The sequence below is a fragment of the Podarcis liolepis genome (assembly GCF_965112155.1).
Source record: "Podarcis liolepis genome assembly, chromosome: 7".
NCBI lineage: Eukaryota > Metazoa > Chordata > Lepidosauria > Squamata > Lacertidae > Podarcis > Podarcis liolepis.
Genome location: NC_139561.1, coordinates 93,332,917 through 93,347,252, shown reverse-complemented (window position 1 = coordinate 93,347,252; position 14,336 = coordinate 93,332,917). Strand labels below are relative to the sequence as shown.

General features: G+C 46.3%; 1 protein-coding gene and 1 long non-coding RNA gene across 4 annotated transcripts in view; one reads left to right on the top strand and one right to left on the bottom strand.

The window, feature by feature from the left end:
* Positions 1-14,336, bottom strand: part of LOC310712949 — a 2,318,697-nt gene that overhangs the window by 101,794 nt on the left and 2,202,567 nt on the right. The window lies entirely within an intron of this gene.
* CLIP3 (CAP-Gly domain containing linker protein 3) overlaps positions 1-14,336 on the top strand; it is a 36,576-nt gene that overhangs the window by 1,858 nt on the left and 20,382 nt on the right. For 2 of the 3 annotated variants that reach the window (XM_083516241.1, XM_083516242.1), the window contains 2 exons: positions 3,223-3,380; positions 12,495-12,634. In XM_083516241.1, the coding sequence (XP_083372367.1) occupies positions 3,245-3,380; positions 12,495-12,634 (276 nt within the window). In that variant the 5' untranslated portion in view covers positions 3,223-3,244. Of the gene's footprint in view, positions 1-3,219; positions 3,381-12,494; positions 12,635-14,336 lie in introns of those variants that run through there. The other variant, XM_083516243.1, reaches the window with a different exon arrangement.

The window sequence follows — 14,336 nt, the reverse complement described above, 5'->3', positions numbered from 1 at the left end:
CTTTCTGGGGAATACTTGATAAGTTAAAACAAAACCTGTTGCCAGAGAAGCATCTGTGATATCTGAACGATCTGTTTGCAATATCAAGCCCCCATCTGGATGCGCCGAAAAATGATTGGCGTTCTTTCCTACGCCGTCCATTGATCCTTCCCGACAGCTCTTTGTGCTCAGAAAGGAAGACTTGCTCATATTTCTACCTCTGGATATGAGTTGTGGGTTTTTTTAATGTTCCAAAGGAGGCTTGGGAATAGCAGTTTTGCAAGAGAGCAGTCAATTTTAGGGACTCCAAAGTGCCCATTGGGCACTCCATATGGAACCAGAGATCGCGGTATCTCCTGAAAGCGGTGCTGTAATAGGATGTGATATTACGTTTGTACGGTATATCCTAGTCAGTATTTGGGGACACAGTTTTATATCTCTAGTTGAGAGCTGCCAAATCAAGCAGCCCCTTAAACTGAAAATTTGGCCAGTCTTAGGCTGTGTACATGCTATAACCTTAAAGCACATTCAAATAACCTTTCCCTCAAAGAATTCTGGGCACTGTAGTTCGTTAGGGCTTGCTAGGAGCTTTAACTCTGTGGGGGTTAAACTACAGTGCCCAGAATTCTTTGAGGCAAACAACGTGCTGCGAATGTGTTTTAAAAGTGCTTAGACTGTAAACCTGCAGGCAGGGACAATCTTGTTTCTAAATTGTGACTAAGCACCTGAAACAGATTTTGAGCACATCATCGTTATCCTGATTAACATCAATAACACCAATGTGCCTTTTGAAGGAAGAGGAACATGAATTTTACAAAATCCTCAGTTGTTAAGAAGACAAGAGCCTGCGTAGAGCCTGATTTTTTTCAAGAAATATTATTTATTGAAAAATAAAAAATACAAAAGTACAAGTGCACAGAGTAAGATAAGACACAAAAAAGAAGAAATAGTACCCATGGAAGAAAACATAGCAGAAAAAAGATATTGTGTACAGAACATAAAGGGGTGGTGGTTGTTGCTGTAGTTAACCAGACCTTAATCTAATATGGTATTTATAAAAATCAATTCCATATATATATCTATATATATATCTATATCTATCTATCTATGCATACTGTAATATACTGCAATATACTGTATATATATAAATCAATTCCAAATATCATAAAATTTGTCCATGGCAAGTCTACGTTTGTACACAGCTTGCTCATGTGTAGCAAGTTTGTGTCTCCCTTTAGTGACTGGATTGAAGATGTGCTTGGAGCCTCGATATGACCGTCATAGTAATGGGTTGAGTCTTCCAGCACAGTGTTCCGAAGCATACAATGAATTTCAGAGGTATAGCCGCATTAATCTGTTACTGTCCGCTCTATTGTGGCACAAGCTTTTGCGGGATAAGCCCCATCGTGCACCTGATGGGTTCAGCCTGTGAAAGCTTACGCCACAAAAGACTTGAAGCTCCCGCGGGACTTTTTATAGTTCTGGATCAAAAGAGTGTTTGCGGTGCTGTTTTGCTGCGACAGCGCAGGGGTTATGGGGCAGGCCTCTCTCCTGTTCTTTATCATCTCAAATCTGGAATGGCTCACAAGTCCTATCTGTCGCCGCACTGCTAAATAAATGGTATGCCCCGCGGAAGACCTTAAGGTCCACAAATGACAACATTTTGGAGGTCCCAAGTCGCAAGGTGGTTAGAATGGTCTCAACTACGGCCAGGGCCTTTTTGGTCGTGGCCCCAATCTGGTGGAACGCTCTGTCCCAAGAGACCAGGGCCCTGCGGGACTTGACATCTTTCTGCAGGGCCTGCAAGACAGAACTGTTCCGCCTGGCCTTTGGTTTGGACTCAGTCTGACCCTTAAGTTTCCATCCCCTTATGGTCTTGATTTATCGGCTACTTTTAAAATGAGGCTGCATTTTAAATTGCATTTTAACCTGTATTTTAAATTGCTTTCCCCCCCCCCTATTATGTTTTTACTGTAATTTTATTGGTGTTAGCCGCCCTGAGCCCAGCTCTGGCCAGGGGCAGCGGGGTACAAATAAAATTTTTTATTATTATTATTATTATTATTATTATTATTATTATTATAAATAAATACTTGCAACCAGTGCTTCCCCCCAAAAAAAAATATTTAGGGGGTACTCTCATTTTCCTACTCATATTGAAATACTGCCCCTCAATGAGGCCAAACATAGATTCACAAAATGTTTAGGGGTATGCGTACCCCCGCGTACCCCCAGTAAAAAAGCAGCGCTCGCACCCTTTCCTGAAGGTGTCTGCCTGAAAATGCTTTTCATAGAATCAATAGAATAACTGTGGAGGTGGAGGGGACCCCCAGGGTCATCCATTCCAACCCCCTGCAAGGCAGGAGTCTTTTACCCAGGGTGGGACTCGAACTCACAACCCCATTCTCTACGACTATTTATTTATTAATTTATTTCAAAAATTTTATTCATTTTATAACACAAACAGGAAAATAAACAATACGAACAAATTCTTGTCATATCCTTATTTTTCTAAACATTGTTAGGTGAGCTTCTCCAAGTCCCCCCCCTATCTGATTTTCATCTTACCTCATCTTTAGCGGTTATGTATATCATAATTTCTAACCATTTTTTCACCATGCTTACTTTAACCATAAAAATCTTCACATTTTATTACTTACAAATAATACTATTTTAAAATACGCTATTTTCTACTTCTAACCCTACAGCCTATATCCACTTCCAAAGCTATTCTAAGTTTTAAATATTCTCTACGACTATCTAAAGGGACGCGGGTGGCACTGTGGGTTAAACCACAGAGCCTAGGACTTGCCGATCAGAAGGTCGGCGGTTCGAATCCCCGCAACACGGTGAGCTCCCGTTGCTCTGTCCCTGCTCCTGCTAACCTAGCAGTTCGAAAGCACGTCAAAGTGCAAGTAGATAAATAGGTACTGCTCCGGCGGGAAGGTAAACGGCGTTTCCGTGCGCTGCTCTGGTTCGCCAGAAGCGGCTTAGTCCTGCTGGCCACATGACCCGGAAGCTGTATGCCGGCTCCTTCGGCCAGTAAAGCGAGATGCGCACTGCATCACGACTGGACCTAATGGTCAGGGGGCCCTTTACCTTTACCTTTACGACTATCTAAAAGCCAAGTTTGCACAGTGTGAAGATCTCAAGGTTGGCCTAAGATAGGTCCGTATATCTGGAATTTTCAAATTCTGCTGTTCAGCTCCATTCCTATTCTCCTCTGCTTCTCCTCTTTAGCAGAGGGAAACATCTTCCAGGAGCCATGACCAAAGACGACTCAACGGACCTCCCTTCGGAGGAGGACCACCAGCCGCTGGAATTCCAGAGCCCTGTCCTGGAGCGGAGGAAGAAAGCGATGGTCCACCCTTCTGCCCCAGCCCCACTCCCCAAAGATTATGGTGAGTCCCTTCCTCGAAGTCCATCATTTGCCTTGAATTCCATCGTTCCAAAGTTGGAAAGATGCACAAAATCTGTGCATATTTTGATAAGGCAGGAGCTGGGCGGTCAACGGGTCACAAATTAAGTGGTTGCATGGGATCAGGGCCAGATTGAGGTTTGATGAGGCCCTAAGGAGCTCCTGAAGGTAATGGGGCCCTTTCTATGTCCAGCTGTCCTTTGTCCACAACAAATGGTGGCTGTTTTTGGTGTTGAATATATGCTATATGGTAATTAATGGACCTAATCACAAAAGATGTATTTTATCAAAGTAATTGTTGAACTGAAATACAGCTAAGAAGAAGTCTATTAATAGTGAAATACAGTGAGGAAGAAGTAGATTAATAGTGGAATAATTATTAAGCTCTAATTTAAAATGATTTTTTATTCATAACAAACTGAATACAGTGGTACTTCAGGTTACATACGCTTCAGGTTACAGACCCCGCTAACCCAGAAATATTACCTCAGGTTAAGAACTTTGCTTCAGGATGAGAACAGAAATCGTGCAGCAGCGGCGTGGCGGCAGCAGGAGGCCCCATTAGCTAAAGTGGTGCTTCAGGTTAAGAACAGTTTCAGGTCAAGAACGGACCTCCGGAACAAATTAAGTTCTTAACCCGAGGTACCACTGTGATGCAAACACATTGGCATTTGGCAAGAACAAAAGTTCCCTTAGAAACACAGTTTACAAAGACTCATAATCCAGTCTCTAGAAGCTTGCTAGAACATGAAATAATAAGAGGTGTAAATATATGATGCAAACTACTAATAGTGTTCTCGAAGCTACCAGCATGAGTTTGACCAAACTGTGGGAGGCAGTGGAAGACAGGAGGGCCTGGCGTGCTCTGGTCCAGGGGGCCACGAAGAGGCGGACACCACTAAACGACTCAACAACAAACAACAACTAATAGTGATAAATAGCAGAATGTCGGCACCCTATGTATAGAAATGAGCAAATTGGTGATATTTTAGGGAGCAGGCTAGCAGGTGGGGCCCAGGACTTACATCCTAGGAGCCTACACAACACAAAACACGGTTGCTGTATGTAGGTTTTATTTTATTTGTTTTTTATCTTTTATTTTGGAAATATACATCCAGGGATTTTTTTCTTTACATTATGCATGACAGTTGGCCATGTTGGATGGAGCTGATGGGAGTTCACAGGCATCCCATCCCTGCTTTTTAATCCCTCTCTTTGAATCTGCAAGGGTTAAAAATTGCTTTTAAAAAAAGAAAGAAATGAAAGCAGAGATTATGGAGGTGCAAGTTTTTCCTTCCCCTCATCATATCGTATAAATAATAAATCACAATAATCGTCATGGATAGAATAAAATAAGCAGAAATGCAATCCTTCTTTCTCCCAGAGACCAGGCTCTTTTTGTGTGTGATAAGGAAAGGGAGGGATAGCGCTCGCTTCAATGCAACGTCATATTAACCTCCTTGCCAACAAATCAAAAATGAATGTTCACGAAATGGCCAACGGCATCTCATCTCTCTGAAAATAAATCAGGGTGAACGCTGATCGAACGGGTTGTGTCTGGAAGGTCCCCAGGACACTGTGGCGCAACCTGTTGAGATGGGGGTGGGCAGGAAAAAGGTTTATCAGGATATTATTATTTTTTAACCATCCTTGTCAAGTTCGAAAGTGCAGGGCCCCGGTTACAATTTTTGTTTGCTTGCCATCTAATAGTTGGTTAAAAGGAAACCAAGGGCAAAAAAAGCAGGAGAGGACAAATAGATTGTTTATTCCGGTTGCTCCTAATGTGCAGAATTCTAGGCCTTTATTTATCATAGAATATACGCAGTCCCGCCAACCACGTGTTTATCTGCAACATGAGAGAAACAGGCAAATAAACGTTCAAATGTTACTTCCCTAAAAAACCCCTGAAGCCTTCCTGTAAGGAATTATGGGTAATGAAATCCCCCCAAAAAGTTCAGGAGAGTCTTTATGTATGTTACAGTCGCTGCGCAAAAGGCTGGAAGGGAGAGGATATCCCATCTAAATTAGATTGGCAAAACAGGATAAGAAAGTATGCCAAACTGGTGAGATTAAGAGCAAGGTTAAGAGCCGTTACAGGTGAAAAATTTATCAGAGAGTGAGATATATATGTAAAAGAACACGGTCAAAAGATCAGTCCGTTGGCAGGTCTTGACTGAGACTGTAAGTAGGATAATGTTAATATAAAATAAAATTTATAGTCAAAAAACATAGAAGAAGTAAAGTTTAAGCGCGTATTTAAGGAACTTAATTTGGGAAAGTCTGGAAGGTTCCATGAGCAGCTCCAGAACATTCCAGGACGTGAGCGGAAATAAACGTATCTGTACACAGCACCCCCAAAACTCTTTTCATCCGGACACTCTCCCTCTTCTTGTTAAACGCAAAAATAGCCAAGTGGGCACAGATGCTTAATAAGCATAAATTTCCCCACCCGTGCCGGATTTACGTATAAGCTAAACAAACTCTAGCGTAGGGCCCCACTCTCTTGGGGGCCCCCAAAAAAATTAAAGGGGAAAAAACTGGATATACATTTCCAAAATACAGTGGTACCTCTGGATGCGAATGGGATCCGTTCCGGAGCCCCGTTCACATCCTGAAGCGAACACAACCTGTGTCTATGGGTCGCGGTTCGCCGCTTCTTCGCATGCGCGTGACATCATTTTGACTGTCTGCACATGCGCGAGTGGCGAAACCCGGAAGTAACATGTTCCGTTACTTTCGGGTCGCTGTGTAGCAAATAAAAAAAAAAGCAAATAAAATAAAGCCTACATACAGCAACCGTGTTTTGTGTTGTGTCAGCTCTTATGGTGTAAGTCCTGGGCCCCGCCCGCTAGCCTGCTCCCCAAAATATCACCAATTTGCTCCTTTCTATATATAGGGTGCCTGCATTCCGCATGGACTGCTTGCAGGGCAACATGTGCAAATGGCTTGAGATACCTATGAGGTCCATCAGTGACCATCTAGCATCTATTCAACACAAAAAACAGCGTCAATTTGTTGTGGACACAGGACAGCTGGACATAGAAAGGGCCCCATTACCTTCAGGAGCTGAGGGCCGCATCAAACCTCAATCTGGCCCTGTCCCCCACAAATTAAAAGCAATAATCTGTTGTTCCTGTGTGGAGTTCGGGGTCTAAGCTGCGCAAATCAGCTGTTTGTCCTGTTCCTAGATGAGAGGGTGGCCCTCCCAAGTGGTTTCCTGGAACGCTAGACCCTAAAACCAGCCCTGGCGTGTTGGCAAGGATCATCATGGCATGTGCCTGGGGCGTGTGTGTGTGTGTGTGGCGGGTTCTGAGGCCGAACCCTGGCGAGAAACAAAGAATTCAAGCATTTGGGGACGGCCAGAAACAAATACGCAACGGTTCTGGGGTGCGCAGTTTGGCCAGGTCCCTCTGATGCTGGCCAGACCTCAGCTCAAAACAGGCTTTTTTTGTATTGTGTTTTTGGCGCTGCCCGTGGAGAAAAGCCATAAAAACGAGCGGGTTGAGGAGGTCTGGGGCGAGGGAGAGGAGAAGGGGAATTGGAAGCCCTGGGCACGATCGGGGGCTCCTTCAGTCAGCAGAGGCTGAGAAAGGGACAAGGGAGCAGTTGTGGAGGCTTTGGGGAGGTTGCCCTGGAGACGGCAAGGGCCATTGTGGCTTTCCTCTTGACTGCAAGGGACGAGAACAAGAGGCGCTTCAAATGTGACACAGAGGCAGCTCCAGCGCCGGATTTACGTATAAGCTAAACAAGCTAGAGGCCCCACTCTCTTGGGGGCCCCCCAAAATTAAAGGAAAACTGGACATACATTTCCAAAATATAAGATACAAAACCAATAAAATAAAACCTACGTACAGCAATAGTGTTTTGTGTTGTGTTGGCTCCTAGGATGTAATAATAATAATAATAATAATAATAATAATAATAATAATAATAATAATAATAATAATAATAATTTTTTAATTGTACCCCACCCATCCGGTTGGGTTTCTCCAGCCACTCTGGGTGGCTTCCAACAAAGATTAAAATTACATTAAAATGTCACACATTAAAAACTTCCCTGAACAGGGCTGCCTCCAGATGTCCTCTAAATGTCAGGTAGTTGTTTATCTCTTTGACACCTGGTGGGAGGGTGTTCCACAGGGCGGGTGCCACTACCGAAAAGGCCCTCTGTCTGGTTCCCTGTAGCTTTGCTTCTCTCAAAGGAACTGCCAGATGGCCTTTGGAGCTGGACCTCAGTGTCTGGGCAGAACGATGGGGGTGGAGACGCTCCTTCGGGTATACTGGGCCTTTGAGACCGTTTAGGGCTTTCAAGGTCAGCACCAACACTTTGAATTGTGCTGGAAGCCAATGTAGGTCTTTCAAGACCGGTGTTATATGGTCTCGACAGCCACAGACAGTCACCAGTCTAGCTGCTGCATTCTGGATTACTTGTAGTTTCTGGGTCACCTCCAAAGGTAGCCCCACGTAGAGCGCATGGCAGTAGTCCAAGTGGGAGATAACCAGAGCATGCACCACTCTGTAAGTCATAGGCCCTGTCTGCTCCCTCAAATATCCCTGCTTTGCTCCTTTCAATATATAGGGTGCCTACATTCTGCATGGACTGCCTGCATGGCAACATGTGCAAATGGCTTGAGATACCAATGAGGTCCATAAATTACCATCTAGCATATATTCAACACAAAAAACAGTGACAATTTGTTGTGGACAAAGGAAAGCTGGACATATAAAGGGCCTCATCAGTAGCTTAGGGCCTCATCAAACCGAAATCTGGCCCTGGATGGGTCCCTCGCAATACATCACGCCCATGCAAAGCCCTCGCTGACCCCCTCAGCCACCCGTATCGTCCTGGTTGATCGATGGGTTGAATTTGCATCGTCCCAAAGGAGCCCAGGTTGACAAGCGCCTCAAATGCAAAAACCAAACAGTTAAAACACGGTAAATGCAATTACAGTGGAAAACATCTAAAAGCAATTACAGCTGGAGAACGTTGTTTAAAACATTATTTCATCCTGCCAGGGCTGCCGGGAGCAGAATTCTTCAGCCCCCAAAATGCCTGAATAAACAGGAATGTTTTTGAGTTCATAATGACAGAGTGCCTTCCATCAGCTTCAGCCCCATTCTGGACAGGGATAGCTGAACTTCTGTCGTTTATGCTCTGGTAACATCTAGGATAGATTACTGCAGCATATTATACGTGGGGCTGCCTCTGAAGACGGTTCAGAAACTTCAGCGGGTGCAGAAATTGGGGGGCAGGTTGTTCACCGGGGCAAGAAGGTCTGAACATATTACACCGATCCTAGCCTGACTGCAGGGGCTGCCAATTAATTTCCAGGCCCCACTAACAGTGCTGGTTTTGATCTATAAAGCCTTAAACGGCTCAGGACCGCAACACCTCAAGGACTCATAGAATCATAGAATCCTAGAGTTGGAAGAGACCACAAGGGCCATCGAGTCCAACCCCCTGCCAAGCAGGAAACACCATCAGAGCACTCCTGACATATGGTTGTCAAGCCTCTGCTGAAAGACCTCCAAAAAAGGAGACTCCACCACACTCCTTGGCAGCAAATTCCACTGTCAAACAGCTCTTACTGTCAGGAAGTTCTTCCAAATGTTTAGGTGGAATCTTCTTTCTTGTAGTTTGGATCCATTGCTCCGTGTCCGCTTCTCTGGAGCAGCAGAAAACAACCTTTCTCCCTCCTCTAGGTGACATCCTTTTATATATTTGAACATGGCTATCATATCACCCCTTAACCTCCTCTTCTCCAGGCTAAACGTGCCCAGCTCCCTTAGCCGTTCCTCATAAGGCATCGTTTCCAGGCCTTTGACCATTTTGGTTGCCCTCCTCTGGACACGTTCCAGTTTGTCAGTGTCCTTCTTGAACTGTGGTGCCCAGAACTGGACACAGTACTCCAGGGGAGGTCTGACCAGAGCAGAATACAGTGGCACTATTACTTCCCTTGATCTAGATGCTATACTCCTATTGATGCAGCCCAGAATTGCATTGGCTTTTTTAGCTGCCGCGTCACACTGTTGGCTCATGTCAAGTTTGTGGTCAACCAAGACTCCTAGATCCTTTTCACATGTACTGCTCTCAAGCCAGGTGTCCCCCATCTTGTATTTGTGCCTCTCATTTTTTTGCGCAAGTGCAATACTTTACATTTCTCCCTGTTAAAGTTCATCTTGTTTGTTTTGGCCCAGTTCTCTAATCTGTCAAGGTCGTTTTGAAGTGTGATGCTGTCCTCTGGGGTGTTAGCCACCCCTCCAATATGCAGCTATCCTATAGTCTCCCCCCAATATGTCTCCCCCATATGAACCACTCCCAACCCTGTGATCGTAATCTGAGGTCTTTCTTCTGGAGGTCCGGAGCGCAGAAACATGAGAACAGGGCCTTTTTTGTGGTGGCTCCCCATTCGTGGGATGCTCTCCTATTGAAAACACTCCTGTTAGGTGCCAGGTGAAATCACTGCTCTTCTCCCAGGCCTTAAACAACCTCTGGCCTTTTAAACTGTGTTTGTGTGTTATGGTTTCGTTTGTTATTTTGTTACGTTTTTATACTGCACACCGCCCTGCGATCCTTGGATGGAGGTATATAAATTTAGCGACAGAGACAGACACACCTTGCTAGGGAGGGCATGCGACACCCATGGAGCCACCACTGAAAAGCCCCTGTCATGGGGCAGCGGCAACCAGGAGACCCCCAACGGCACCACCACCGCCAAGGCCTCACCTGCTGTGGGTATTAAGAAGGCAATCTTTGGGTCTCGAGCAATTTAGGACTTTATTTGCATTAATACTGTGGATTTGGCCCAGCGGGTCACTAGCAGTCAGTCCCTACAGATATGGTTAGGGCTGCAGCCGCAACCAACTAAATCTTCAGTTTGATTAAGGGGCAGAATCCATATGTAAGCAGGGAAGGCATATTTTAATCAATGGGGCTGCAAATCAGCTTCACAGTTTTGGGGAGTTTGTATTTAAATTGTTTGGTTCTGAGGTGTTATTGTCCTAGGAAATATAGATATACACACACACATATATATGAGGCCTTGTTTTCTAACACTGTGTATCATAGCGTTTGTTGATTAAACCGTAAATTATCCTGTGCTCCAGGACTGAAGGAAGAGTTCCCTTTGAGGAAACGGCTTTATCGAGTTTGGGAATAGTGTGCTGATTAAATTGAATTGGTTAATCAGCAAAAGGCCAGGTGATTAATAGACTGCAGTGCATTCATCCGATCAAGAAGGGCCTTGATGGAAATTGGACCTGCTCTTCTCCTGCAGTGAGCGTAGCACAAAGGAACGTCCCGGCAGGTTGAATTTATAGTTGGTTTATCCTACAGAGATGAATTGCAGGGGTAGCCAAGCCCCTCCAGATCATTGTGGGCTACCAATTCCCATCAGCCCGTCAATATCTCAGAAGCCCGCTCTGCCATAACGCGGGGGGGGGGCTTTTAATTTAGCTGCCCCTGTTCTGTGAAATAGCATTCCTATAATATAAATTATAAATTTATAATAAAAAAATATTATTTATACCCCGCCCATCTGGCTGAGTTTCCCCAGCCACTATGGGCGGCTTCCAACAGAATATTAAAATACAATAGTCCATCAAACTAATAATAATAGTAGTAATAATAATAATAATAATTTATTTATACCCCACCCACCTGGCTGAGTTTCCCAAGCCATTCTGAGCGGCTCCCAATCAAATGTTAAAAACAATACAGCATCAAAGATTTAAAAATTCCCTAAACAGGGCTGCCTTCAGGTGTCTTTTAAAAATAGGATAGCTCCTTATTTCCTTGACATCTGGTGGGAGGGCGTTCCACAGGGCGGGTGCCACCACTAAGAAGGCCCTCTGCCTGGTTCTTGGTACCTTCGCTTAACGCAGGGAGGGAGCCGTCAGAAGACCCTCGGAACTGGACCTCAGTGTCTGGGCAGAATGATGGGGGTGGAGACGCCCGATTGGCTCCCTCTGGCTCCAGGCCTGCAGACCTAATGAATACCCAAAGTCTTTCAATATGTACATAATAAGGAACTGGACTTGGCTGACGTTGGCAGAGAGAGCCAAACTGGCAGATGACCTGTTTCTAAAATAATATTGCTTTGGTGGTGACTCAGGAATACAAGCAGAAGCGATGAGTCACTGAATGTTGTGATATACAGAATCTCTCCTTGCAGGATGCTGTTCCCATAAATTGACTGTGCATAAATAAGAAACTTATTTTTCTTTTTTGTCTGGGCGAAGGTGAGAGGGAGAGAGGCACAACCTTTAGTTATTAAAAACCTGGGATTAGTGTCTCTTTTTTCGGTGGGAGGAGAGACAGGATAACAGGATTTTATTTGTGAAATACACACCTCTATGATTATGCTTATAGTACAAGCTTAGGAAAGATTTGAAAGAGCAGATTATGGGCTCTTTAATTCTCCAGAAGCTTAGAAGTGAAAATAATGTGGTTATTTAGTTAAAAAAAAAAATGGCTTAAGAAAGTATGAAAGTGGAGGAACTAGAACAGGCTTCCTCAACCTCGGCCCTCCAGATGTTTTGAGACTACAATTCCCATCATCCCTGACCACTGGGATCATGGGAGTTGTAGGCCAAAAACATCTGGAGGGCCAAGGTTGAGAAAGCCTGAACTAGAACATCAGGCCTGCCAGTTCTATGAAGATAAGAACATAAGAGGGGTCTGGATCAGGCCAATGGCCCAAATAGTCCAGCATTCTGTTCTCACAAGGGCCAACCAGATACCCAGGCATAGGCAAGCTCTGGCCCTCCAGATGTTTGGGACTACAGTTTCCATCATCCCTGACCACTGGTCCTGTTAGCTGGGGATGATGGGAGTTGTAGTCCCCAAAATCTGGCAGGCTGGAGTTTGCCTATGCCTGCAGATACCCATAGGGGAATCCCGCAAGAACAATCCGAGCAAAAGAGCTTTCCCCCTCCTGCAGTTTCCAGCAAGTGGTGTTCATAGAATTGTAAAGGGACCTTGAGGCACATTTGGTTGGGTCCGTAAGGGTGAGGCAATATTTTGAAAAGCCGCTTTTGTTTTTCATTACCTCGGGCCGTTTCCCCTTCCGCCATTTCACCCTCCCGTCCTCTGCAGCTTTCACTTTCTTCGACCCAAACGACCCGGCGTGTCAGGAAATCCTCTACGACCCCATCACCACCGTCCCGGAGTTGTTTGCCATCATCCGCCAGTGGGTACCCCAAGTGCAGCACAAGATCGATATCATCGGCAGTGAGGCGAGTGATGGGCGTCTCTTGGGGGATCGTGGGCTGAGGGGGGGAGGAGGGGGGCGTTGGAACCTGGGTGTACCCTGCTGTGCTGCTCCTTGCTAGGGGGTATATTCCACAACCATGGGACCACCACTAAAATGGCCCCGTCGTGCGGGTAGGGTAGTTTCTGCAAGCGCTGGCACTCCCCCTTCTTGCAGGTCTGTAGCTAGGAGCCAAGAGGTGAAGGGGGGAAGGCCCAGAAATCCCAGCCGCGGTCAGTCTGCAGAAAGGCAGCAGCATAGAGACCCCCCTACCCATTCCTCATAATATAATGTGCAATACAGTGGTACCTCTGGATATGAACAGAATCCATTCTGGAGCCCCGTAAGCATCCTGAGCAGAACACAATCTGTACATGTGTGGGTCGCGATTTCCACTTCTGCACATGTGTGTGACATCATTTTGAGCGTCTGTGTATGCGTGAGTGGTGAAACCCGGAAGTAACCTGTTCCATTATTTCTGTGTCGCCGCGGAGCGCAACCTGAAAACGCTCAACCTGAAGCGACTTTAACCCAAGGTATGACTGTAGGTGCTATATCATTGGGGGATGTGTGTAAGAGGCCTGAGGTTTTTTTAGATCGCCGGTGGGGAGCCCCCCAGGGGCCAAATATGGCCTCCCTGTCCTTGCCGTTTGGCCTATGGGACCCTCCTGAGACCACCTGCCCCCTGTCCTTCTCTCCCCTGGCCACATCCTTCACAGACCCTGCAACAAGCCCTCCGAGAAGGCTTTCGACTGAATGGAATGGATCTTTGAACTGCGAGAATGCTTCTCCCTTGGCCGAAAGGAGGTGTAGAAGCCTCTGGCTTTTGTGTGGCTGGAGTACAGCTTCCTGTACAAAGTTAAGCATCAGATCCACTCCTCGGCCCAACTCTTGCCTCTAGCCACATACCCTTTGCTTCTGCCCTTGCCCATCCGATCCCTGGCACTGTGGAAAGTCATCTCTCAGGGAATGTGGCTTTCAGGCTGGGAAAGATGCTCTGCCCCACTTTTAGATGCGCTTGCAGATCAGCTCCAGATTTAGGTGGGGGTTCTTGTTGCTGGCAGGGGGTGGGTTGCGCTTGATGACTTCTGACGCCCCTTCCAGCTTATCCTTGGCCACGCCCAGCCTTGTGTGCTCAGCAGATCAACTGATGTGGGTGGTGTGTGCTGGGCCCGGGGGTAACCCATGAAACGCGGTCCAGGACCGGTCCAGAATCCGAATGTTCCGCTGGGAGTCAATCCGACAGGGCCAAGGCAGGACACGAGGCAGGAAACCAGGCAAGATCAGGCACAGGATCTAGCAAACAGCAATGTTGCTCCCGCAACCTGGGATGGGGTCCGACAGCCTTTTATCTTTGTCGGGGTAGCGGCCGGTCCTGATCCCCCAGCGACTCACCTCCCTGTTTTGCCCGAAGGCGAGCACTCCTCCTGCAAGTACTCAGGTCTCTCCTTCTCTCAGACCTCAGTCTCTGCAGCTCGGGAGACGTCGGTGGGTGACTAGACCCAGGGGCCGCCTCAGCCTCCCCTGACCCAAACGGTAGTGGAGCAGCTATAAGTGACAGCCCTGCTGAAGGCAAGGAGGTCATCCCCGCATCTGGAGCCAGGGCAGGATCAGGCCCCTGACTCGGCCCAGATGGTGTTTGTTGCGGGAAAACCTAGGAAGACTGGGACTCTTCAGGATCAGGCCCC